The 26,484-nt window shown below is 37.9% G+C and overlaps 1 protein-coding gene across 2 annotated transcripts in view; it reads right to left on the bottom strand.

Annotated features, from left to right (window-relative positions):
* The window catches only part of SRCIN1 (SRC kinase signaling inhibitor 1), a 2,370,959-nt gene that overhangs the window by 188,993 nt on the left and 2,155,482 nt on the right, over positions 1–26,484 (bottom strand). For both annotated transcript variants that reach the window (XM_044055283.1, XM_044055284.1), the window contains exon 17: positions 9,921–10,061. In XM_044055283.1, the coding sequence (XP_043911218.1) occupies positions 9,921–10,061 (141 nt within the window). The remainder of the gene's footprint in view (positions 1–9,920; positions 10,062–26,484) is intronic.

Below are 26,484 nucleotides of genomic sequence, written 5' to 3'. Positions count from 1 at the left end.
TTATGTAGGTTTGGTAGCAGTAGTTAACACTACATTTGTAAAGGTGCGCTACTCAATAACAAAGACTGACTTTATGTAGGTATGGTAGCAGTAGTTAACATTACATTTGTAAAGGTGCGCTACTCAGTAACAAAGACTGACTTTATGTAGGTTTGGTAGCAGTAGTTAACATTACATTTGTAAAGGTGTGCTACTCAGTAACAAAGACTGACTTTATGTAGGTTTGGTAGCAGTAGTTAACATTGCATTTGTAAAGGTGCGCTACTCAGTAACAAAGACTGACTTTATGTAGGTTTGGTAGCAGTAGTTAACACTACATTTGTAAAGGTGCGCTACTCAGTAACAAAGACTGACTTTATGTAGGTTTGGTAGCAGTAGTTAACATTACATTTGTAAAGGTGCACTACTCAGTAACAAAGACTGACTTTATGTAGGTTTGGTAGCAGTAGTTAACATTACATTTGTAAAGGTGCCCTACTCAGTAACAAAGACCGACTTTATGTAGGTTTGGTAGCAGTAGTTAACATTACATTTGTAAAGGTGCGCTACTCAGTAACAAAGACTGACTTTATGTAGGTTTGGTAGCAGTAGTTAACATTACATTTGTAAAGGTGCGCTACTCAGTAACAAAGACTGACTTTATGTAGGTTTGGTAGCAGTAGTTAACATTACATTTGTAAAGGTGTGCTACTCAGTAACAAAGACTGACTTTATGTAGGTTTGGTAGCAGTAGTTAACACTACATTTGTAAAGGTGCGCTACTCAATAACAAAGACTGACTTTATGTAGGTATGGTAGCAGTAGTTAACATTACATTTGTAAAGGTGCGCTACTCAGTAACAAAGACTGACTTTATGTAGGTTTGGTAGCAGTAGTTAACATTACATTTGTAAAGGTGTGCTACTCAGTAACAAAGACTGACTTTATGTAGGTTTGGTAGCAGTAGTTAACATTGCATTTGTAAAGGTGCGCTACTCAGTAACAAAGACTGACTTTATGTAGGTTTGGTAGCAGTAGTTAACATTACATTTGTAAAGGTGCGCTACTCAGTAACAAAGACTGACTTTATGTAGGTTTGGAAGCAGTAGTTAACATTACATTTGTAAAGGTGCGCTACTCAGTAACAAAGACTGACTTTATGTAGGTTTGGTAGCAGTAGTTAACATTACATTTGTAAAGGTTCGCTACTCAGTAACAAAGACTGACTTTATGTAAGTTTGGTAGCAGTAGTTAACATTACATTTGTAAAGGTGCGCTACTCAGTAACAAAGACTGACTTTATGCAGGTTTGGTAGCAGTAGTTAACATTACATTTGTAAAGGCATGCTACCTCAGTAACAAAGACTGACTTTATGTAAGTTTGGAAGCAGTAGTTAACATTACATTTGTAAAGGTGCACTACTCAGTATCAAAGACTGACTTTATGTAGGTTTAGAAGATCTTGGGGCATAGCTCTCAACCTCCTTTCTCCAAAATGAGGAACATTAGCCCTCATAATAATGTGTGACAAATGGGCAAAATGTGGAACACTTACTAATGGCTTACTAACAACTTCAACTAGGAAGGTCATACGATGGTTAAAATATGATGGTTTTACTTATAAAAAAAATGTTGATGAATTAACATGATTCACATCTATTTACCCATGGCTAGCAGTTAAAAAATTCCTAACACTGAATGTGTGACAGACCCTTTCAATGTGGAACTTTGAGGAACATGCACTTTTTAAGACCCCAAATGAGGTATGTTCCTCGTAATGAGGTACACTTGAGAGCTATGTCTTGGGGAAATTTACAGAAGTGTCTAGAAGTTCTGCATCAAGTGATTTTTTCAAGATACATGTGTGTGTGTGTGTGTGTGTGTGTGTGTGTGTGTGTGTGTGTGTGTGTGTGTTCATGTTTTTTTTATTTTATATAGAGTTCTTTCTCTTTACAAAGTAAATCTTAGTCAGCCTGGGCACCTGCGTTCTTCTAGATGCCCCCCCCTGTGTCTTTGAGGAGAAATTATATCCATTCGGTTTTACAATCATTGAGTCTTGATGGTAATGATAATTAAGGAAGAAAGAGTTAATATCCAAATACTGAGAGGCTGGACTTCATGATTGATAGACTAGATATGGGCGACAGGAAGCAACATCAGGGTACTTCTAACTGCAGAAAGTTCAAGTGCATGGTTTAGGGATTTTTGTTGTGGTGTTAGAGAGAAAATGGGTAGCTGATCAGAGATGATATATGGACTACCCCAAAGAAGAAGACATCTTGGTCTGCAGCAGAGGGGCTCAAATTCAGATGACCACAAGAGTTGCACACGGACTAGAACGCTCAGTCAAAGGTCACAATCTCCAAATCAAAAAGAGCAATAGTCAGTGAAGCTAGAGATGTGGTATAGTAGCTTCTAGTACACACATTTTTGTAGGTTTGCAGGCTGTTTAAGGCTTGAAGGTTGCGAGTTTGAGATCCCTGGTCAGACAGTACATGTAAGGCATTCCTCCCATTGCTGGCAACTGAAAGACATATATGCCTTGCCAGAGGTCTCTCTCCTTGAAGAGAGGCAGTGCAGAGAGTTAGAGGGAGCTCAGCATCACCAAAAAGTGCTTGCTGCAGTTGACTGAGCTGGTACAAGGAACAGTTGGGTATTGTACAAAAGTCATGTAGTTCTAGCTGATGAATTCTGTAAAGCTAAGTATTTTTTCACACCACCCAAAATTATAGAAATAAGAAAATATTCCATGTGCCTAGTATTCCAAAGACATGCATCTGGAGCATTTCTCCCCGTGCCTCCGCCGAAAACAGGCTCTGTGGAACCTAGTCGGACATTCCCGGTCAACAAATGTTAAATAAATACAATAAACTTCTATGGATATATGGTACAAAGAAAGATGATTCTTAAAGTAAATATCAACACCTAGCACAGTTATTTGACATGCATCTTCCAGGTCAGTGTGAGCAGTACTCATTTAAGAAAAAGGCCAGAGGAAGGTTGCACCAAGTTTCAGCTAGGTACAGAGGTGTGAGTGAATGTTAACAAAGCCATCTCTCAAACTCATGGAACATTTTTGCAAGATTATATACATTCAGGTGACCAATAAAAACGTATAATGTTTGGGAGGAGAAGAAGAAGGGTGTGTGTATTTGACCTGCAACAAGACCAGTAATGCACTGAAGTGCAATCATCTACAGAAAAGATAATCCTATTTTAATTTAGAATGTTAGCTTGTGAAGAATAATTATGATTTGGACAGATGAGGGCAGCTGGACTCATGAATGAGGTAGTAGGGGAACCAGTAAAAATAAGAACAAGCTAAGGTGAAAGGCGTGAGAAGATTTGATTGTAAAAAAAGTCAGAAAATGTGGGGAAGGTAATTGGTATGAAGAGCAGAAGGTATAAGTCATTTACGTACAAACACCGATGAAGCAGAAGAATCACAGACTAAACCGTGTTATTCTGCCTGCCAGAAAGGAATCCAGGACCTGTAAATAATATGTCTTTCGTCCCTTTTATTATAAAAAGTAAATAAGTAATAAAACAGTCTAACCCTTCCAACCTGCAAGTCCTCCATAGTAACATTACTTTAGTCACATTCATGTAATTCATAGTTGTAGTACTAACTCTCATGTGACGTCTCACCTTATATTACATTTTTACCTAAAGTGTACTTCCTCCCTTATCTCTTTCCCTAAAAAAAAATGTGCATTGCTAATTTGTTTTTATGCCATGTTTATATCATGCTATGCTCTTAGAGTATGCAGCTTCCACTGTCAGTATTGTAGCTTGTGTTATATTTGTATATTTTGCATTTTATACTTTATATTTTTTCCATTGTTATATGTTTGCCATTGCTATTGTTTTTTCTCGGCTTCTTGTCGTGGAAGATTTCTCCCCAGGTCTCCAATGAAAATGGGCCCCTGACCCAGTCAGACATTACCCGGTAAACAAACATAAATTCTTCTTCTTCTTCCAGCTTTTCCCGGTTAGGGGTCGCTACAGCAGATCACCTGTCCGCTTATGATTGGCAGTGGAGTTTTACAGTGTTGAGTTGCCAGCCCGGCACCCAATCTTCCACAGAAGGCACACACACACACACACACACACTCACACCTAGGGCAAATTTAGAGTGTCCAATCCACCTACAGCATGTCTTTTGGATGTGGGAGGAAACTGGAGCACCTGGAGGAAACCCACGCAACCACATGGAGGACATGCAGACTCCGCACAGAAGGCACCCCAGCTGAGGATCGTACCAGAGAACCTCTTGTTGTGTGGTGGCAATACTAACCGCTGCACCACCGTGGCTGCCCGGTAAACAAACATAAATAAATAAATATAAATAAATAGTCACTTAGTTAATCACTTTCATCTGTATTAAAATTAATGGACTTCTTCAGAACTAACAGAATTAGTCCAACTACTTCATTTAAACCATTCCTATGTAGACATCTTGAAAATGCAGAAGGTGTAAACAACGCCCATTTATTCTGGAGTGATATACTATATCTATAGGGTACCCTAATACCAAAATTTACCTTGTCGATGGGGCCAATTGTTTAACTAAAGGAGTGGTATATATTGTGGTGTGTCAACCTTCTGGTGTTTTTCATGTTGGGAAGACTGAAAGATCTCTTAATAAACACATTTATGAGCACAATTATGACATTCATTAAATGAATAGGAATAATTCTCTTTTTAAGCACACAAAACACTGCCTTCCCCACACTAAGTTTTTATTTGGGGTACTTGAGAAAGTGGAAGTGAACCCCAGGGGTGGACCTTGGGAAACTGTCTTAGACTCAAGGGAGTGTATTGGCAACTAAAGTTAAATGCACAGGATTTACCTGGACTGAATGGTGTTCTCAAGTTGCAGTCTGGAATTATAATGAATTTACACATGGACTTTGCAAATTCAAGATTTTATAAAAGAAGTTTTTAATCCATGGCTATTTATTGTTTGAAAATATATGTATATTAAAATGTAAACGTTAAACATATTATATATTTATTATTATATATATATATATATATATATATATATATATTATTTATTATATATATACTATATATACATCAGTGGGGAAACAGTGAGAAGTACAACATTTCTGGGAGTGCACATCGATGAGGACTTGTCTTGGAACACAAATAAAAATGCCATAGTCAAGAAAGTACACCAGAGATTACACTTTTTAAGAAGGCTGAGGAGAACGAATCTCCTATCGACAGTTCTCACTACCTTCTACAAAGGTATGATAGAAAGCATCCTGACGAACAACCTCGTAGTATGGTATGGACGCTTCTGTACCTCTAAGCGCAAATCCTTCCAGAGAGCGGTGAAGACAGTTGAGAGGATCATTAAGACCACTTTACCACCTATCCATGGCTTGTATCTGCAGGGCCAGAGGAATAATTAAAGACTGCACTCACACTGCTTACAGACTGTTCCTGCATCTATCATTTGGAAAGCGCTTCCGAAGCATACGTTGCAGAACTACGAGAATCAGGAACAGCTTCTTCCCTAATGTCATCAAGCTGCTGAACTCTAGAAACCACTACACTCCATGATGTCCATCTGGGTAAGTAGAAAGGTTATTTACAGACTTTTGGGCTAGTTTGAACTTGGTTTTATCTCTGAAGATCGACAGTGTTTGTAGGTTATTTACAGATTTTTGGGCTAGTTTGAACTTGGTTTTATCTCTGAAGATCGACAGTGTTTGTAGGTTATTTACAGATTTTTGGGCTACTTTGAACTTGGTTTTATGTCTGAAGATGGATAGTGTTTGTAGGTTATTTACAGATTTTTGGGCTAGTCTAAACTTGGTTTTATCTCTGAAGATCGACAGTGTTTGTAGGTTATTTACAGATGCTCTCCTCTTGTATCCCTGCTTATTCTACAGGTCTGCCACAGGAGCCTACACTTAAATCACCTGCTGTATTTAGCCTGGTTTACAATGCAGCTATGCAGGAAGTTCTACCTTTTATTGAAAATGTCACTGAATGACATAAAGGGGACATTTAGGATTAGATCCCTAATAATGGTGATAATGAAGGATAATGAAGTGATTCATTTTTAGGTAGTCAGTATTAGGGAAATTCCTAAATGTTGATCACGCATCTGCATGAGATCATTGTTTTAATGGAAACACTGTTGTGCAGTGTTTTTGTGTGCTTGATTTTGAAGCGAAAGTGACACAGTACATGATGAATAGACCAATGATACACTAGCAGGAATAATATCCAGAATGTTTTCTCCTCCAGTGGAATTTTCATCAATTTCTCTACTAAGAAACCCAAAGGCTTTGGTTATATTTATTTCCTGAACTGTAACTATCCTAATAAGCTGCAGGATAGGTAAATCGGGATTAAAGATTGACAAAGTTAATTTCGACAGATCTAAAATGCTTTTCTGACAGTAGAGTTTTCCTGGTTCTCCAGTGTTGCACAACCTTGGAGTAAGTATATGTAAGTCCAGCGGTGAGTGAGGTGGCTCCCCCTACATGGGCAATGCAGTGGGGCTTGCCCCCTATAAAAAAAGCTTCTCTCCGATGTTCACTGAAGGTGGTTTTGGTGAAAAATTTTCAGATGATTTACATTCACTGACACTGCCATCAGCAAGTATACAGGAATCCATTTAAGTCACTAATAACAACTTTATTATTTTTTTACATCTAGTTTCTGTAAATAAAACATGTGTTGCTTATTTCCTTTTAAGGTCAAACAAGGGTTGTGGTGACAAGCCCTTATGCTGCAGTCAGTGTTGCTGATGGTTAAATGGTTCTTATCATGTCTACTTTATGGCCTGTATTGATACCCCTTGCACTTGGACTGTTACAGATGTCTGAAACAGTGGGAGGCATTGCACACCATAATTTGTGGGGGCGGCTAGACGGATTTCACATGGATCTTTAATTCAGGATTCATTGACAGTGCAGACCTGTATACCTGCCAACATCAGGAATGTCTCAGGTACTGAACATCATTTTACTGAGACTTCAAACATTAAGGAGAGCCTCCTTCATGTCATGTCATTCATTATTCTTCAAAGGTGTTAATCTGGGATGCGCATTACTGTTATTTTGCCTGAAAAAAGGCCATGGGGTGACATGCCTACCTCCTGAGAAGAGTGGTGTAGACCACCACCTGGAAAGCTTGATGAAGGGTCACACCTGTTCAGTATGGGTCCTGCTGCTTTAGCAGTCAGACATAAGGTGTTGCAGTTTCTCTTGCTCCGATGTACACTGTCTTTTTTTCATCTGTGTGATTACTTTCTGTTGACATTTCCAGTCTCTGATTAATGTATATGATGCCATTACAGCTGGTAGAAATTCATGCATCGTGGCAATCCATTTCAGCAGCACTGCCTAATGCCATAAATTATTCATCAGCTAGGTTAGTAGGTTTGTCCACTGGACTCTTCCCAATAAATGGACTCATTTGCCATGCAGCACATTAGTCAGATATTTATGGGTATAAGACACATGGAGTCTTGTTGTGTTCACATTCATAATTACTCTCTGGTCTATGTGGACATGTCAGGTGGAACTTTATAAGGGTGCCATTCACTCAGTGCATCAAAGCTACAGCTCTGCACTGACATATGTCATTAACAAAGGGAAACTTACTTTGGACTCCTGTAATCTCACCACACCATGAAGGGCTGTCCTTCCATTCCTATAAAACATTAGTTTAGCTGCTTTTACTTGGGCTCAGAAGACTTCTTAGATATGAGCATCTGTCTATGAATATCAAAATATGATGGTCCACAAGAACTGCTGTTACTGCAAGTAAATCCTAGAGTTTTTAGTTGCAACAGTTTCCCAGTGGCTCTTGGTCAAGCTGCCTTTCTACATACCTCATCTTGCTAGACAACCAGTTCAATGGAAACTCTATCACTTCTGATATACATGAAACTCTCTGATACTATGTTTTCTACACACTGGTCTAAAGGAATATTATTTATTTATTGTTGTTTCTTTTATCTCTTTATAAAGGATATTCCTTGTGCTAGACAGGACCTCCCCAAATAATTGCTTAGAAAAAGCAGAGCAAAGGGCTTCAGAGCATGAGCAAAGACCAGGTACCTCAAAGTATAGTCACTTCTTTGAATGATTATAAGATGAATGCTTCATGCAAAACTTCTGTGTGAATGTGAGTTCCTGATGGCAAGAGTGCATTGTGTATGACATCATAACAAGGCTTAGTCTATCTTTGTAAAAGGAACTATGGCCTCTTCTAGATATACATTAAGATATGCATACCACCACATCCTTAGATATACTGCTTAGTTTACCAAAGTAAATAGTTTTAGTACATTGATAAACAGGGGATTGCATTAAATGAGTACCCTTGTGGCGTTTTGGTAGCAATGGAATGTAAATGCTGTATAAAAGGAAATCCATAAACCTTAGTAGGCCTCAAAGTAAAATTATTTCACTATTCTTGTCCTCTGTAGGATCTCACTGCAACTAAATATTTAACTCATCATCTTTTTCCTTCTTTTTAGACATGTATAATTTGAAAATACTGATGGTTGTCACATCAACAATGCAGCTGCTTAAATTCCTTCTTCAAATGCCAAATGCACCCTCACTGCATGAGCTGTTATGATACATTGTAACAATTTACCATGGAGAGTATAGAACTAGGGACAGTGCTGTTTGCAGGCGTTTCCTGCACCCTCCCTGCATGAGCTGTTATGATACTTTGTAACAATTTACCACAGAGAGTATAGAACTAGAGACAGTGCTGTTTGCAGGCGTTTCCTGTGTTCTTTTTATGAATGATATCAAAGCTGAGTGGATCTTCACACTATGATGCCTTCTGGTTCTAACTAGCAATGAAGCAGTCCAAACATTCTGCAGAAACAAAGCACCTTTTAGAGAATAAGTTATTTTTGTTTAAATTACAGTTTGTTCTCTCCCAATAGACATGACAGATATATGTTCGGAAACCATCTGCACTGTTATCTAAGTACTGCAAACCAATTACCACTAATGGTGACCAGCAATCTTTATACACAAAACTGCCCAGGTAATTATTTCCCCTGTGCCAAACCAGCATTTTCTAAGATAGGTTCAAAACATATCAGTGTGAACAGAATCACAGTCATTTGTCATATTTTCTGAAGAAGGCTAGCAGAAATCCCTTTCATCATATCAAAACACATTACAGCTTTTGAATTACCCAATGTTGCATTTAAGGTCCTCTCAGTCCCCTGTAAATAAATGAAGCCCACTTGTTTACAGACCTCCACTGGATGTTTGGTGAAGACCTCCAGTGTCCCTTAAATAACATAGTAGGGAGGTGGATGACTGTGTTGGGGGTCTCTGTGTTTCCTAAGGAGAGGGAATTACTGCGGATGGTTATCCTTGGATGAATACAGAGGAAGGTTATTAGAAGAACCTACTTGTCTAACCTGGTCATAGGCTCCAGTGAGCTCAGTGAGCTGCACTGGCACTGCTGTTTAGACAACTGTGGTTCAATGCCCATAGTAAAGGCACTTTTCCTTTTTTGAATAACTGTGGCAAAATGTCTCAGTTCTCCACTGGTTGTTAAATAACTGTGTTAAAGTACTGTACTAGTTCTATTTCTGCTTTTGAATAACCATCGTGGACTACATTTAGTGGCCTGCATCACCATTTGGATTACTGTGTTATAACAGCTCACCAATGATTACTTATAATACAGCTTTACAAATGGAACACAATGGGTATGAAGAAGAATCCATAAGTCATATTCCACGCATGGTCACCTAGAACTTTTCTGAGCCATGAATCTAGTGCATGTAGTTGAAATGGATGCCTGAATGGCAGATGATTGCTGGTGTGACTGAATGTGACGTATACAGATTTGGACTTCATGACTTAAGGTCTCACTCACTGTGCTGATTTTCAAGGATGTTTGATTTAGCCATTTGGCTAAAACAGAAATACCTGCTGTTGCCCTTGGAGCTTCATGAATTCCTCCCGTTGTTTGCTGTATTTTGTCTTCTCTGGAGTCCCATGTTGCATCTGCTTCAGCCTAGAAGCAGATGGGTTGATGATCTTCATGGCTGGAGAGGTTATACCTGAACTCTGTCAAGAGAAGAGACCAACAAGTTACAGTTGTAAGATAACAATTTAGTTCTGTCATATCCTAAGCAGCCATCATTATACTAAATATCCCACAGTATGGACTGACTTTTCTTAGCCTAGTAGATAAAAAAGGGCACTTCCTGTGTCTTGCAGTGGAACTGAAAAGGTCTGGTAGCCATTGTTATGAATCTGAATGGGCATTCCTGAGGCATCAGAAGCGTGTGTGTGTACATATGTGGATATTGTGTTTGTCTGTGTGTGTGTGTGTGTGTGTGTGTGTGTGTGTGTGTGTGTGTGTGTGTGTGTGTGTGTGTGTGTGTGTGTGCGTGTGTGTGCGTGCGCAAGCGTGTGTGCATACATATGTAGATATTGTGTGTGTGTGTGTGTGTGTGTGTGTGTGTGTGTACATATGTGGATATTGTGTGTGTGTGTGTGTGTGTGTGTGTGTGTGTGTGTGTGTGTGTGTGTGTGAATATTTTGGGTGTGTGTTTCTGTGCATGTATGTACATTATGTGCATATATTGTTTGTGTGTGTGTGTGTGTGTGTGTGCATTTGCATGTATGTATGTGCATATTTTGTGTGTGTGTATATATAGGTATGTGAATATTTTGTGTGTGTGTGTATTTGTGTGCATATATGTATGTGCATATTATATGTGTTTGTGTACATATACATATGTGCATAATTTGTGTGTGTGCATGTGATTGTATATATGTGCATATTTTGTGTGTATGTGTGGCCATTCACTTTCGCAGCTTAAAGACCAAGATCCAACAGAATAGCACCTTAGGATGGATTGTTTTACATAGTCTGGAGAAGTCACACATTACTGTTTTCACTAGCCCTCATATGGGTAGAAGTGTGAGTAGTGGAGATTAACTCTAGTATTGTTTCCACTCACATTTCGCAAGTACTCTTCTGGGAGTGTTTCTAGGCTTGTTTCTTACTAGGAAAGCTATCTTGCCTGAAATCACTGAACCTGTAAACAATGTCTCTTCATTCATCTGAACTGCAATACTTGTTTGTTTGTGTCTTTCGGTTTATCCCGGTTAGGGGTCGCCACAGCGGAACTCCGGTCCGCTAATGTTTGGTAGTGGATTGTTATGTGCCGAATTACCAGGCCTGATGCACAACCTTCAACGAAGGCACGCCCATTCACGCATGCCTCCACACAGAAGACTCTCTAGCTGAGAATCGAACACGACAACGTCTTGCTGTGAGGAGACAACGCTACCGCAGCACCACTACCACGGGTCTACCTAATAGAAATTTGATATATTCAGAAGTAACAATATGAATGCCCATTCAGATTCATAACAATGGCTACCAGACCTTTTCAGGTCCACTGCAAGATAGAGGGAGTGTCCTTTTTTATCCACTAGGCTAAGGGGAATTTGAGTGAGAATGTTATCTGATGAGACACTGGAGTTTGATTGATAATGTTAACAATAAAAACATATATAAGCATATATTAGATACAGGTAATGTTTAAATATTGATGATTTGTGCATGGTACATGTTATTATGTGCATGTTAGGCTGTACAAGTAAGCAATGTCTGTACTGCAAAAGAGAGCACACGTCTTTGGTGCAGAAAGCTGTAAGTTTTATTCCCACTCCAAGTAGATTGATTGATGACTCTGCTGTGTAGCATAAGCGGGTTTCTGCGCTCCTGAGCCATCAACCTTCAGATGAGGCATTAAGCCAAGATCCTATGTGTTTGAGTTGGTGATGGATGTAACAGAGCTCATGGCACCTACTGAAAAGAGTAAGAGAAGTTCCCTGATTCCCTGGCAAAATCCCCCAGTAACATGAATACCACCTCAAGTCTCCCCTGAAAAGAGGCTTCTAGCCTAGTAATACTAACTCAGTTAACAAAGAATAAAATGAAAAATATTAAATAAGCAATGATATGTTGGTGTTTCAATCTTGGGTATTGACTAGTACCTCTACAGTATTACATTGGGGTGAAACAGCTAGGCTTAAAATGACCTCCTAGTCTATAGCCTAGTAATCTCCTATGATCTTTCCTATGATGTTTTATATATATATATATATATATATATATATATACACCCATCCATCCTCAACCCCTTTTCCCATTTTGCACTTGGGGTCAGGTGTCACTTCAGCAGTGACAATCATCGCGAGCCATTACTTTAAGAGGCAGTAGTTGTCGACTCACTGGGCACTATTGTGAGCTGGACAGTGAGCACCACTGTCTCACTGGGCATTGACTTGATGTAAGAAGTGGATATCAGTAATTTGCAAGGGAGCCAGTATGTGGGCCACTGGGTGTTACTGCCTCAGTGGATACTAACATATGGTAAAGATTATAGCACTGACACACTGGGAACTGACATATGGGACAGGGGATGGTACTTTCTCATTGGGAGCTTATATATATATATATATATATATATGTATATATATATATATATATATATATATATATATATATATAAAATATAGTTAGCATTGTCACCTCAAAGCAAGAGGTTCTCCAGTTCAAGGCTGGGGTGCATTCTGTGCAGAGTCGAGTCTGCATGTCTTCCCTGTGGTCACATGGGTTTCCTCCGGGTGCTCCTGTTTCCTCCCACATTCAAAGGATATGCTGTAGGTGGATTGGACACTCTGAATTGGCGATAGGTGAGAGTGTGTGTGTGAGAGAGTGGTACAAATTAACTACCATGGCAGGGCTAGCCACCCAGTGGTGTAAACCTAGGCTCGCGATGATTTTCACTGCTGAAGTGATACCTGACCCCATGTGCAAAATGGGAAAAGGGGTTGAGGATGGATATATATATAAATATATAAATATATATATATATATATATATATAAAACATCATAGGATCATAGGAGATTACGAGGCTATAGATCAGGAGGTCATTTTAATATTAGTTTCAATAATAGAAATATTAGAAATAATAGTTTCAATACTGTAGATGTACTAGTCAATACCCAAGATTGCATTTAGTGATGACTGCCCACGTCCAGGAGGGTTGTAGGTGCTATCCCTGGTAAGAATTTACAGTGCTCCATCCACTTATCCAGGTTCCTCATGAACAGTGTCATAGAGGTGCTCTGTTTCACATGAATTGATAGCCTGTTCCAAAGATGTGGCAGTCGCTGGGAGATAAATCTGTCCCTCCAGCATGTTCTGTTTAAGTCACAGGCCATATTTATGTCCCTGGAATAGGTAGCCCTAGACCCATTTGATTTACGGATATGCTGTAAGTTCATTAGGTTTGAGTCTTGAGTTGTTATGTAGGACAGGCATAAGTCTCCCCTAAGAAGTCTATATGATACGGAGTATAGTGACAGGAATTTTAGATGGTCCATGTAAGGCATATGTTGAAGGCCCTTGATCTTCTTTGTTAGAAAACTTTGAGGTCTCTCTAATTGCTGTAGCTGCTTACTATGGTACATAGCGAATGGGGCGTACACTCAGTTCTGGGCCAAATGAGCGCCGAGTATAGGGGGGTTATAACTTCTTTTGCTCTCGAGGCAATACCTTTACTAATCCAGTGAGCTGCATGGAAAGCTTTCATTACAATGGTAGACACATGGTAGTCAAAGTTAAGGTCACGGTCAACCTGTGATCCCAGGTCCCTTACCACATCATGGGTACTTAGGGTATTGTTGTTGATTTGATAGTGTGAAGGGACATTGTTTGTGCTGAAGGGAATGATGATGCATTTCTTTGCATTCAGTTTGAGACCATGACTAATACACCAGTACCATTCTGGAGTATACTGACATAATTTGGGGATTCAGTTATTAAACCTAGTATATATCTATATATATATCTATATATATATCTATATATATATATATATATATATATATATATATATATATATATATATATATATATATATGTATATATATATATATATATATATATATATATACATATATATATATATATATATATCTCACTAAGCACTGTTATATTTGCACAGGATATCACTGTCTTATTAGGCACTAATATATTTACTGTCCCATATATCTATACTGTACTATAACTATCATTGCCTCACTGGGCACCAATATAGGATCATAGGAGATTACACTGGTGCTCAGTGAGGCAGCAATAGGTATGGTACAGTACAGTATAGATATATATGTGATGAGAGATATGATTATGTACAGCACATCGCTGCCTCAATCATCACTAATAACTGGGAAAGTAGATGTCACTGTCTCTCTGGGTTTTGTAGTGGTGATGTACAGGATGTCACTGCCACAATGGGCACAGATATGTGTCAGTAGGTGTCACTGTCTCACTGAGCTCTGCTGTGGTGATGTATGGCATTCACTTCCTCAATAGGTACTGCTGTAATGATGTATGGGATGCCACTGCCTCACTGAGTACTGCTATAATGACGTACAGGATGTCACTGCCTCAGTAGGTATTGCTGTGACGATGTACAGCATGTCACTGTCTCACTTGCACTGATATGTTTGTCAGTATCTGTCACTGCCACACTGGGCAGTGATATGTACATCAGTAGGTCTCACTGCCTCACTGAGTACTGCTATAATGATGTACAGGATGTCACTGCCTCAGTAGGTATTGCTGTGACGATGTACAGCATGTCACTGTCTCACTTGCACTGACATGTTTGTCAGTAGGTGTCACTGCCACACTGGGCAGTGATATGTACATCAGTAGGTCTCACTGAGTACCGCTATAATGATGTACAGGATGTCACTGCCTCAGTAGGTACTGCTGTGATGATGTAGAGCATGTCACTGTCGCACTTGCACTGATATGTTTGTCAGTATCTGTCACTGCCACACTGGGCAGTGATATGTACATCAGTAGGTCTCACTGCCTCACTGAGTACTGCTATAATGATGTACAGGATGTCACTGCCTCAGTAGGTATTGCTGTGATGATGTACAGCATGTCACTGTCTCACTTGGCACTATGTTTGTCAGTATCTGTCACTGCCACACTGGGCAGTGATATGTACATCAGTAGGTCTCACTGCCTCACTGAGTATTACTATAATGATGTACAGGATGTCACTGCCTCAGTAGGTATTGCTGTGACGATGTACAGCATGTCACTGTCGCACTTGGCACTATGTTTGTCAGTATTTGTCACTGCCACACTGGGCAGTGATATGTACATCAGTAGGTCTCACTGCCTCACTGAGTACTGCTATAATGATGTACAGGATGTCACTGCCTCAGTAGGTATTGCTGTGACGATGTACAGCATGTCACTGTCTCACTTGGCACTGATATATGTGTCAGTAGGTGTCACTGCCTCATTGGGTACTACTGTAATGATGCAGAGTGTTACTGTCTCACACTCTTTGGACACTACTGCTACTTGCACACTCCTTACTGCTGGGAGTGGCAATGAGTTCTGATGTATCATGGGCCACTGGTATGTGTGAGTGTGACTGTCTCTGCCCCACGGGTATTACAAGGTGGCACTGCTTTATCGGATGATGTTGTGAGAATGAGGGAATAATGATCATTGCTGTCTGACTGTACACTGGTCTAACTGTGAGTGTCTTTGCCTCACAGGGCATTACAAGGTGACACTGGGTGTCATTGCCTCACTGGATGAAGGTGATAAGAACACTGAATGTCACTGCATCAGTGGACATGGCTTTCATTGTCTACTTATTTAACTTGATGCTGGCAGGAAGTACTATTCATCACTACTCATCTGGACACTGCTTAGTAATATGGAGGATGGAGATATACTTATTTAACTTGATGATGGCAGGAAGTACTATTCATCACTGCTCATCTGGACACTGCTTAGTAATATGGAGGATGGAGATATACTTATTTAACTTGATGCTGGCAGGAAGTACTATTCATCACTGCTCATCTGGACACTGCTTAGTAATATGGAGGATGGAGATATAAAAGGGAAGCACACAGAAGAACCAGATTGCAAGATCTTATTTTGGTTTCTTTGCAGCAAATTTTTAAGGGAGTTTACCACCAGGTCACAATCAGTAAATGCTGGGATCATATGGGACCTTTTTTGTTTCAGATGATTTGGAGCCACATCACCAATACTTATTTTTATTTATCCTCTGTTGACCAGGTTAATCCTGCTTGAGTGGTGGCCTATTTTCAGGGGGACTCAACAGGGTATTTCTTCTACTAGGAGAAATTTATCCAGGGCATCACAGAACTTCTACAACTCTTTTTGATAGGTGCCATGGAATCTTTTCAATCCACCTTAGTTACTACTAATTCAGATGGGGCCTCAGTTTAACATGTCATCTGACGGACATCACTCAGGAGTGCAAGACCCTGCTTATGCTCCATTATAGTGGAAATTAATCCAGATACCTGGTGTGAGAAGAGAACCCACTGCCTTCTGCACCAAAGGCAAACATGGTGCCTGCTGTGCCACTCACATTCATTTTTTTATTTAATTTATAACTTGCCAGTGTTACCTTCCTCTGTACTTAGGAAGGCACCTTACTCTCTTTACATTCCCCTGCAGATGAGCTATGCCATTCAGGAGAGAACCACAGAGGAAGAAAATAATCTAGCTGCCTTTCTGGACAGAGTAACTACAGGACCAGTATAAGAGGTCTGGGAACTCAATAGGTTTGCCACTGCTTTTGAGATTCCCTGAAAGATTGCCTGTTACTGTAAGATATTGTAAAACTGTTTGCCTGTTTGTTTATGTCCATCTCGGTAAAACCCATTTCAGTAAAGTACTGGGAGATAATCTTCACAGCATATGTAGCCATTCAAATAATACAAAATATTTTATCCCTCCAGCATGTTTTGTTCATTGTGATTAAATAAATGTGGCTTAATTAGTGGAGTGTAAAAATAATACACACTTAAGAAACTGAACACCATGATAGCAGAGTTCAGTGAAAGGTATAGGATTTGTATTAACCAACTGACTACCTATCATGACAACATGTAGCATTGCAAAAGTAAAGTTGTCCCTTAGAAACACCAGTTTTATAAGCAACATGAGAAAAAGCATTTTGTGGGTTGAGTGGATGGGGCAGGACACACAGACACCTTGCTTTTTTCAGACAATAATCTTAGCTTTAAGATAAACCTCCATGCTTATCTCCTAAATGCTAGATTGTGTCAATGCTCTCCCAACTGGCTGACTACTATTCTACCTACAGTTAGTGTCTTTTTTACCATCACTCTTGACTAGTGAACTGTTACTACATCTTCCCCTCATTATCTAACTTTCAAGCTCTCTTCCTCTACAACTACCTCTAGCACCATCTACCTTTTTAATGAACAAAGCACTACTACTTTGGAACATTTTACATTACTACTACTTTGGAACCTGTTACATTGTTACTACTTTGGAACCTGTCACATTGTTACTATTTTGGAACCTATGACATGCTACTACTTTGAAACACTCAAATTATCAAACTGCTTTTAATATTTATTGACTTTGTATTGTAACATAGCTAACTCACTGTAAGGTGTTTATTATGCAAGATGTTTTTGTTTTTGCATGTCCATATGTGACTGTGAAATATTTTACCTGATATTATTTTGCCTAATTATCATATTAGCCCAACTATGATGTACTTACCAATATTTTATGCTTGTGGAGCTTTTCAACCTGGGCCTCTACTGAAAATAGGGTCTTGCATGGCCCATTCAGACAATCTCAGTAAACAAATGCAATAAATCTATTAATTCTGAAATCACTGAACCTTGGGGTTGAGTCCTTATTCCCAGGGTTTCACAATCTCAGCAAAAATAAACTACAGAATGCAGCCAAACAGGATTATGATATGATTTAAAATCCCTTTGAAATTGTTACCCATCTCTGTTACCCTGGAAAAAGGTTTAACCAAAGTCTGAACTTTAAACATAATATCAACCTGACCAAATCAAAAATCAGCAGACTTTTATTCTGGGCCAAGAGAATCTCGCACTTCCTGTCTCATGAAGGAAGACTGGCCATAGGAAAAGGGTCTATATTAAATCAGTGAATGCTTAAAAAAGTGAACGCTGATTTATCGACCCCATGTAAGTGAAAGCTTACAATCCTGAACACTCGGAACAGCGATATTTTTCCCAGAGAAAAAAATCGCTGTTCCACAAAAAATAAATAAATAAAAATAAAAACTTCAAAACATTACATAAAATGGGGAACTGTGCCCCCCACACCCCCCTACTTAAATATACCAACTGTCAGATCACACTACAGTGAGGAAACCGGCAAAGTAATGGAGGCGGCCAGGCGATTTCTTTCAGAGGGAAAGAAATCGCTTATATGCCGTTTCGCTATTTTGCTGTTTCGTGCTTTCAAGTTAGATCAAGACACATTTTAAGGATTGCATCTTCGATTATATAATAGGAACTCTAGGAAAAGAGGTCCTACATGTTCAGCTTGAGTCCATTGCACTCATCATTGCAACACCCTCTAAAAGGAACCCATCAACTTTTCAAATCACAGCAAGTAGCATGCAGATTTATCACACATGTCCTCCTAAAGACAGCATCACTGTTCTGTACCAAGTAAAACAAAACAGCTATTGATTTTAAAAAAGTCCAAGCTACTTCTGGGCTTATTGATCTACGACTAATAAAAGAAGATTTCTTTCCACTGTCTGTCAGCCATCTCACTCTTAATATTTTAACACACAGCCTAAGTTCTCCACCTCCCTCCAAGACCAAATCTTCACTATTTATTCTAAGAAACAAACTGCGTTGCAGTCATCATATCTTATCATTACCTGCCCCTCCCCCATCTTTGGGAGTCCCCTCCATCTAGTGTAAACTAAACGGACTCTTCACAAAATTCAGGACTGCACTAGAAAAATTCTTTATAAAGAAGTTAAATGTAACTGCTACCTAATGAGGTTAATAACCTAACTTTTACATCAAATTCATTATTCCATAAGTACATTTCTCTTTGATGGTATGTATACTTTGTTCAATATATTGTTGCTTTGTATGTCATTCAATGTATAACAATTTTCATAAATTTACACCTTTTGGCCTGCATAGTGCCTGATAAGGGTCCTTGGACATGTATGCTTACCCAGTCATCAAATAAATGAATAAATGAATGAAAAATTAATTAAATAAATAAATAAAGCCTCTGTGTGTGTGTGTGTGTGTGTGTGTGTGTGTGTGTGTGTGTGTGTGTGTGTGTGTTTATATGTGTATGTGTATGTATGTATGTATATATAATATATATATATATATATATATATATATATATATATATATATATATATATGTATATATACAGAGAGAGACAGAATTATTATACACAGCCCACTGAATATTACTAAGTCCTTTAGAGGCAGTTCTTTTTGTCGTCCTCTGTTTCTTACTTTCACTTTATTTTTCTTTGCTTTTATATCTTACAAAACAAGTCATGGGCATTCAGAATCACCAATAAGCTGAAACACCTGATGTTCATAAGGATCATTTGCATATATCCCATGTGCCTCTGATACAAGAGATTTGGGAGGTCACTCAGTGGAAGTTCTAGCTTTACTGAAGTTTTAATTTTGTTTTTACTGATTGGTTTTTCAGTGACATTCTCACTCATTGTTTTAGTTTGTTGTTTGGTATTTGTTTGCAGTGACCCTAATGATAATGGACATCAGCTGGGTATAACAGCCCTGTGTTTCTAATACTTGGTCAAACACTCTACTTTTCTTGTGCTGATGAGGTCATAACAAGGCTGAAATATCCATATCCACAGCTAGTGGGGCTTGGCTTTATTGGCCTGAAATTGTCCATTAAAATGATGAAACAAGTTATGAGCATTCAGAATTGCTAATAAGCTGAAATGCCTGATGTCAATAAGGATTATTTCATATATCCCAAGTATCTCTGATACAAGAGGTTTGGGAGATCACTCAGTGGAAGTTCTGGCTTTGCTGGAGTTTTCATTTTGTTTTTACTGATTGTTTTTTCAGTGACCACCTCAATTATTGTTTTAGTATATCTTGCATCTTCTATCAATACACTCTGTCTTTATCCTCCCTCCCTCCTTCTAGAACATAGAAAAAATTTAAATATTAGAAGTAATTACAAATTCAATAAATGCTGTAACTGTATTGATTATTTATGGCCTAGTGGTTAAGGTGTTTGCCTTACAAAGACAAGGTGCAGGGTTTGAGCCTCACAAGGGATAATTGGCTAGGCTTGGAAGGACAGTTAGTCTAGTACTAACCTATGTTTATTGTACTAATAACTGACAGGCAGTAGATTTACAAGGACTGTGTGCAAGTGAATTGCATTTCCTCCTTGTACTTTCAAGAATAAACCTGAAGTGGTGTGGCTAGGATGATGACAGGTTAACAGCTTAGTTTGTCCAGTCGGCTACTAAGTTATATTTCTGACAGGAAATATTAAGTTTTTGATGTCACAGACTTGTCAAATTTGAAGACTACCTTCTTTTTAATATTTACAAAGATTATATCTGGAATTTATATCTTCAGTTTTATTAATTCCTGTCAACATTTAAGTAGAAATGTTTTCACATCTTCTTCAAAATGAGTTACTCCAAAGCTAACTCACAGGACTTGTCACTAAAGAAGGAACTACAATCTCATCCTCTAGTATACAAGATCTTTCGATAAAACTGGACAAAATGGACAACAAACTAGATAATTTCAAAGAAAAATGCACAAAACAAACATAGCAGCTACAAGAAGTAATAATGCAACAGAAGACTTTGATTTCTGGTATGGAAGAGGTACTGAATGATATAGAAGGGAGGGTTTCTGAAGAGGAACATAATATTGATTTTTTATTAAAACAAAATACTTCTTTGGTAAATAAAATAGATGACCTTGAAAATAGTTCTAGGAGGAACAACATACTCATTTATGGACTACCTGAAAAAAATAGAAGAAGATAGCATGCTTAATTTCCTCACATCTTGGCTCCCTAAAACTTTGAATTTACCTGAGTCTCTATCTTATGCTATTGAAAGAGCCCACAGATCTATTGTGGTTCCTTCCTCATCCAAAAATGTAAGTACAAAACCGAGATCCATAATTTGGAGATTTTTTTCCTGGAAAGATAAGGAACTGGGACGGCACATTGGTGCTGTGGTTAGTGTTGTCACCTCACAGCAAGAGGTTCAGTGGTTTGATTCTCAGCTGGGGTTTCTTCTGTGTGGAATCTGCATGTCCTCCCTGCATTTGTGTGGGTTTCCTACAGGTGCTCCAGTTTCCTGCCATTCCAAAGACATATATCTGGATCATTTCTCCCCAGGCCTCCACTGAAAATGAGCTCTGTCCTAGTTGAAATTTCCCAGTAAACAAATGTTAAATAAAATGAATAAATTGGTGTTAAAAACTGCTTTTTCAAATTATCTGATTAAGATGAATGAAAGTGCAATGAGAATTGACAATGAATACTTTTCCTCTGTGGGTTTAAAGAGAAAAGAGTTCCTCCCTTTGACAAAAGAATTGCAAAAGAGACAGATTAAAGTACACTTACTATTTTTAGCTAGACTTAATTTTTTTTTCTTAAAGATACTACTAAAACTTTCTAAACACTGGAATCAGCTATATCCTTTCTAAAATCAAACAACATTTTGGAGCAAACAGAAGAAACGGAATGGAGCAACAGTTAATTGAAAAGACAAACAGAAAAGAATAAATGGAAAACTGCTAATGAAAAGAAGAAAAACATTAAAAGACAAATAAATACTTATTAGATTTGTTTTTCTCTATGATTTATTTGGTTTGTATTTGTATATTCTTGATATTATGTTTCTATTTTACAACAAAAAGCTATAACTGATACAAGCAAGAAAATGGAAGGGAAAGGAATATTTTATATATATATATATATATATATATATATATATATATATATATATATATATATATATATACACATAAACACAAAAGCAAGGTAAAGTAATTTAACCTTCTATATCATAATTAATAACAACAATTAATATTTGTTTTTTGTCTCTTTAAAATAGTCCACTACTTATAAGTAAACTTAAATAATTATTTTATTCACCCTTCTAGACTAGATTTTATAGTTGTGTATGTCTTTTTTGTGAGTAAGTATCATGTCTATTGACTGGGTTTTTCTTAGGTGTTGTGTTGGATGTTGACTGTGTAGTGTGTTGTTATGATGGAGAGATTTTTAGATGTTTATTTATTTGTTTCTTAAGTAGTTGTATTACGTATTAGTTATTTGGGGTAGAGTTGCTGGTGATGTGGGTTTATGTTTTGTTTTATTTTTATTTTTTATTATTTTCTATAATTTTATAATTTATTATTTTTTTCTAATGCTTGAATTAGTTAATGTTTGTGTCAGCACTGACTTAGATAATGTTACTTATGTGTGGGATTTTTGTTTGGATATTGCTTTTCGCAGGCTGGCATTCTTTTACTTCATTGCTACAATTCAGTTAGTCTTTCTTTTAAAATTTAAAGATAAGCTGGAGCTATACCTGGACCCATTTCTCCCTTTGTTTTTTAGCGTATCTTCTGGCAGCGTGAACTGTAAGATGGCAGAGTAATGATGTCATGTTTACAGGCTAAAGGTTATGCCAGAGGTGATCCCAGTAAACTGCTATTTAAAGAGATATTTATCTGTGACATTCCAGTTTTTGAAGCTTTGATGTCAGCGTTATTTATTTATTGACATTTGGTAACCGGGAAAGTCCACTGGGCCAAAGACTCATTTTCAGTGGCGGCCCAGGGAGAAAAGCTCCAATTACAGTTACAAAAAAATAGTATTGTATAACATCATATCAACAAGTATTGACAAAGTATAGAAGTAGATAGAACATTAAAGTAAAAAGCATTTATACAAACATCAAAGCATTTCATTCAAAGCATTCATATCCAGTAGGTTTCTTTTAAGTCATACATTTAAACTAATTACAAAACTAAAATACTCTATTAAGCTGCTAATGCAGTCTAAATAGTTAGTAGTGGGATAATATCATGAGCTAAAGCAAAACAGAAATAGTAAAAGAGGTGGAAGGAAGTTAAGAATTACTAGTTGGTAGTGACTAATGATGGTAACTTATTTAGGTCAAGTGGTTTGATTACTGAAGTAACGGGACTTTAGTGCGATTTTAAATGCTTTTATGAAGTCTGTTTGAGTAACAGTGCAGGGCAAAGCATTCCAAAGTTTGGCAATGGTGATGGAATAAAGGCTTTGTCCTGTCCATTTGTTGGGCTTTGATATCTTAGGAGCTGTTTATCTGAAGACCTAAGATTTCAGGTTTGGGTATATGTTTGTAGCATAGTCTGAAGTGAGGGGCAATAATTAGGGTTATACAGTAATTTGTGGGTGAGAGTAAGCTGGGTGTACTGTAGATAGTGGGAGAATTCAAACAAGTTTAAACTTTTTATTGCTTGGCAATGATGTCAGAGTTGGCATCTTGGCGGAAAACTTTGCTATTTTGTAGTAGCATGACTGTAACTTGTTCCTGAGAAATGCATATAGGTTAGTGAAAATGGGGTTACCATGGAGGAGGGAAGGGAGGAGTAGACTTTTGGCCAGTTTTAACTTGGTGGGCATATCCAAATAAAGTTTATGCCTATAGAGCTTACCAAGTTTAAAATGGGTCTTTTTAATTGTGTTGTAAATGTGAATTTTCACTGGAGAGTTTGCCATCAATTATGATGCCCAGTAGTTTAGATGTTTTTACTAGTTCAATTTCAGTATTGTTTTGTGAGAAAATCTTAAAGTCTTGAGTTAGAGGCTTGGATGAAAATATTAAGAGTTTTGATTTTTTTTGGACTAAGTAGACGTTGCGCATCATTTAGCCAGGATTCGATAGATGTAAAGGCTTTTTGTGTTAACCTTTGAAGATCTGGTAGGTTATTAGCAGAAGTGATTATTGTAGAATCGTTAGCGTATTGGATGAGAGTACTAAGAGGGGGTGCTTTATGGAGATTATTAATAAATACGTTAAAAAGTCATGGCCCAAGAATGGACCCCTGGGGATCTCCAGTTTTATTTGTAAGATATTTGGATTGCTTGTTATTCCATTTGACAGACTGTTTCCTGTCATAAAGGTAGATGGAAAACCAAGCCAGTGCATGTGGGGAGCAATTTAAGGATTTAAGTTGTAATAATAGTTTAGGATGTGATACTGTATCAAAAGCCTTAGACAGGTCCAGTAATATAACTGAAGTTAGTAGACCAGCATCCAAAGCTTTGTTAACAGTGTTGGTAAATGAAAGTAAGGCTGTGGTTTTGCTGTGTGCTGGGTGAAAACCATGTTGGGTGGGTGCAAGTAAGTTACTGTTGGAAAGATATTTTAGCAATTGAGAATGTATACACTTTTCTAGGATTTTAGATAGAGGAAAGTGTATAGAGATGGGCCAGTAATTTGAAAGATCACTGGTGTGGCCACCTTTCTGTAAGGGAATTATAATGGGGTTTTTCCAGAGTTGTGGAACATATGACTCAGAGATAAATTGATTAATGAGAATGCTGACAGGGTATGCTATAGCATCAGCAGTGAGTTTTAGGTATTCTGCATGAAGTCTGTCAACAGAAGGGGAGCATGGTTTTAGTTTAGTTAGCAGTTTATGCACTAGAGAGGTGGGCACTGGCTGCAGAGTAAAATTTGGAGTGGATGGAATATCATTTGAGTTGTCATTTACAGGGGGAGTATATGTCTGACTTAAGAAAGGAACGATATGTGTTGCTTTTAAAAGTATTTGAGGTATTATTAGTTTGGGTATAGAAATCATTGACAAGTTTTTGAATGGTTTCAATAACGTGAGTGTTAAATAGGTATATTTTGACCTGGGGGAATATAAAGTACAACAGTACACATTCGTTTTCTGTTGTTAATATGTAGCATTACTGGTAATAATTCTAAAGATTGGAACAGGTTTGGAAAATAGTGTGATATTTAAGGAATCATAGTAATTTATTGCAACTCCACTGCCTTTTTTGTGTAGACGGTCATTTTTAAGAATATTGTATCCTGGAGGGTTTATTTCAGTGTCAGATATTTTTGGATTTAACCAGGTTTCTATAAATGCTACAATATCTGGGGAGTAATGAGAAAGCCAGGCTTGGAATTCAGTGATTTTGTTACGTGTGCTTCACACATAAACTGTCATTATGTAAAGATTTTGGATTTTAGAAGGTTGGATGTGGGATGGCTAATTAACTGGTCCTGGATTGGGATTTATGTATTCACACTGGGAGAGGACCTGAAAATGAATTGTTAGTTTGGAGCAATATAGGGTTGGGAAGTGAGGCATGTGAAGGGGGTTAAGAGTTAGTTTTAATTTGATGAGAGCAGTGGAGTATTTTAGTTTTGATAGGAGAAAGGTATAGACATAGAATAAAAATGTTGCTATTACTATGGTATTGAAATGATAGATTGGAAGATCTTGTAGAAGGAGTATACAAGGTGGAGAGAGAGGTGGAGTGGGACAATACGTAAAGAATGGTGGTAATAGGGATCAAGAGGATACATAGTTTTATGTTATAGGACACATTGAATACAGATAGGGGTATGCAAAGTAAAAGGAAATAAAATGTAGTTATTTTAAGTGGTGAGAGAATAAATAGAGGGGTCTAGCGAGTTGTGAAAAATTAAGGGTGGATATGAGGGTGGGTTGTGGGTGGATATTGTTAAGTAACAGCATGGCTGTGATTGGGTGATGCAGATGTGGAGTGGGTGTCCAGATGTATAAATGTAATTGAAGAGGGGTGAGTGGGAATGGGGGTAGGGTAGGGGAGTGGAGAGAGCCTGAGCATAGCAAGGGTGAATGGAGCAGGATGAGCCATGATGCAGACCAGCAAACAGGCAAAAGAAAAAATAAAATCAGTGAAAAACAACTAAGCCAGGTCAGAATGTACAAGCCATATTTGGGTCAGATCACGGCTTTCCACTAACCGTACTAAAAGTAGGGTTCTGCAGTCACTGTTTCTAAATGTTTAGACCATGGGTAGATTTTACTATAGTAAGGCTGACCCTTTTGAAAACTTTAAACCAGTACTCAATGGGAGAGTGAGAGAGGAAGGGAGACAGTGTCCTGTAGTGTGCATGCCTTTTCTATCACAGTAGTACAGATGTATATCCTATGTCTGTTGATTTAATAAAAACATGTGCATACTTATATATTACAATTGTTAGTAATAAACCAGTTGCACATCAGTATTACTGATTGGAATTATTTACTTTTTTATAGAGTTCTTCACTGTGGTTTGCATGCTTGGTTAGACAATTATCATGATGAAGAAACTGTTCTATTTGGAATTTGTCTCTGGTTTGCCTGGTGCTTGCCAGTTTGTTTCTCTTTTGTTATATCTGGCATTCATTTTCCTTTTAAACACATTCTTCATGCATTGTGTAGCATTTGCTCAATCAAATCTTTTGATCATTATTTTTGGCAGCGATCTCATCAGGACCTGACACACTGTTATAGTTGCTTAGCCATTGTTGGATGTCATCAGTA

The sequence above is a fragment of the Protopterus annectens genome, chromosome 13.part0 (genome assembly GCF_019279795.1).
Source record: "Protopterus annectens isolate FY-2018-M chromosome 13.part0, PAN1.0, whole genome shotgun sequence".
NCBI lineage: Eukaryota > Metazoa > Chordata > Ceratodontiformes > Protopteridae > Protopterus > Protopterus annectens.
Note: the sequence above shows the minus strand (reverse complement) of the source record. Positions and strands in the feature narration are given on the sequence as shown.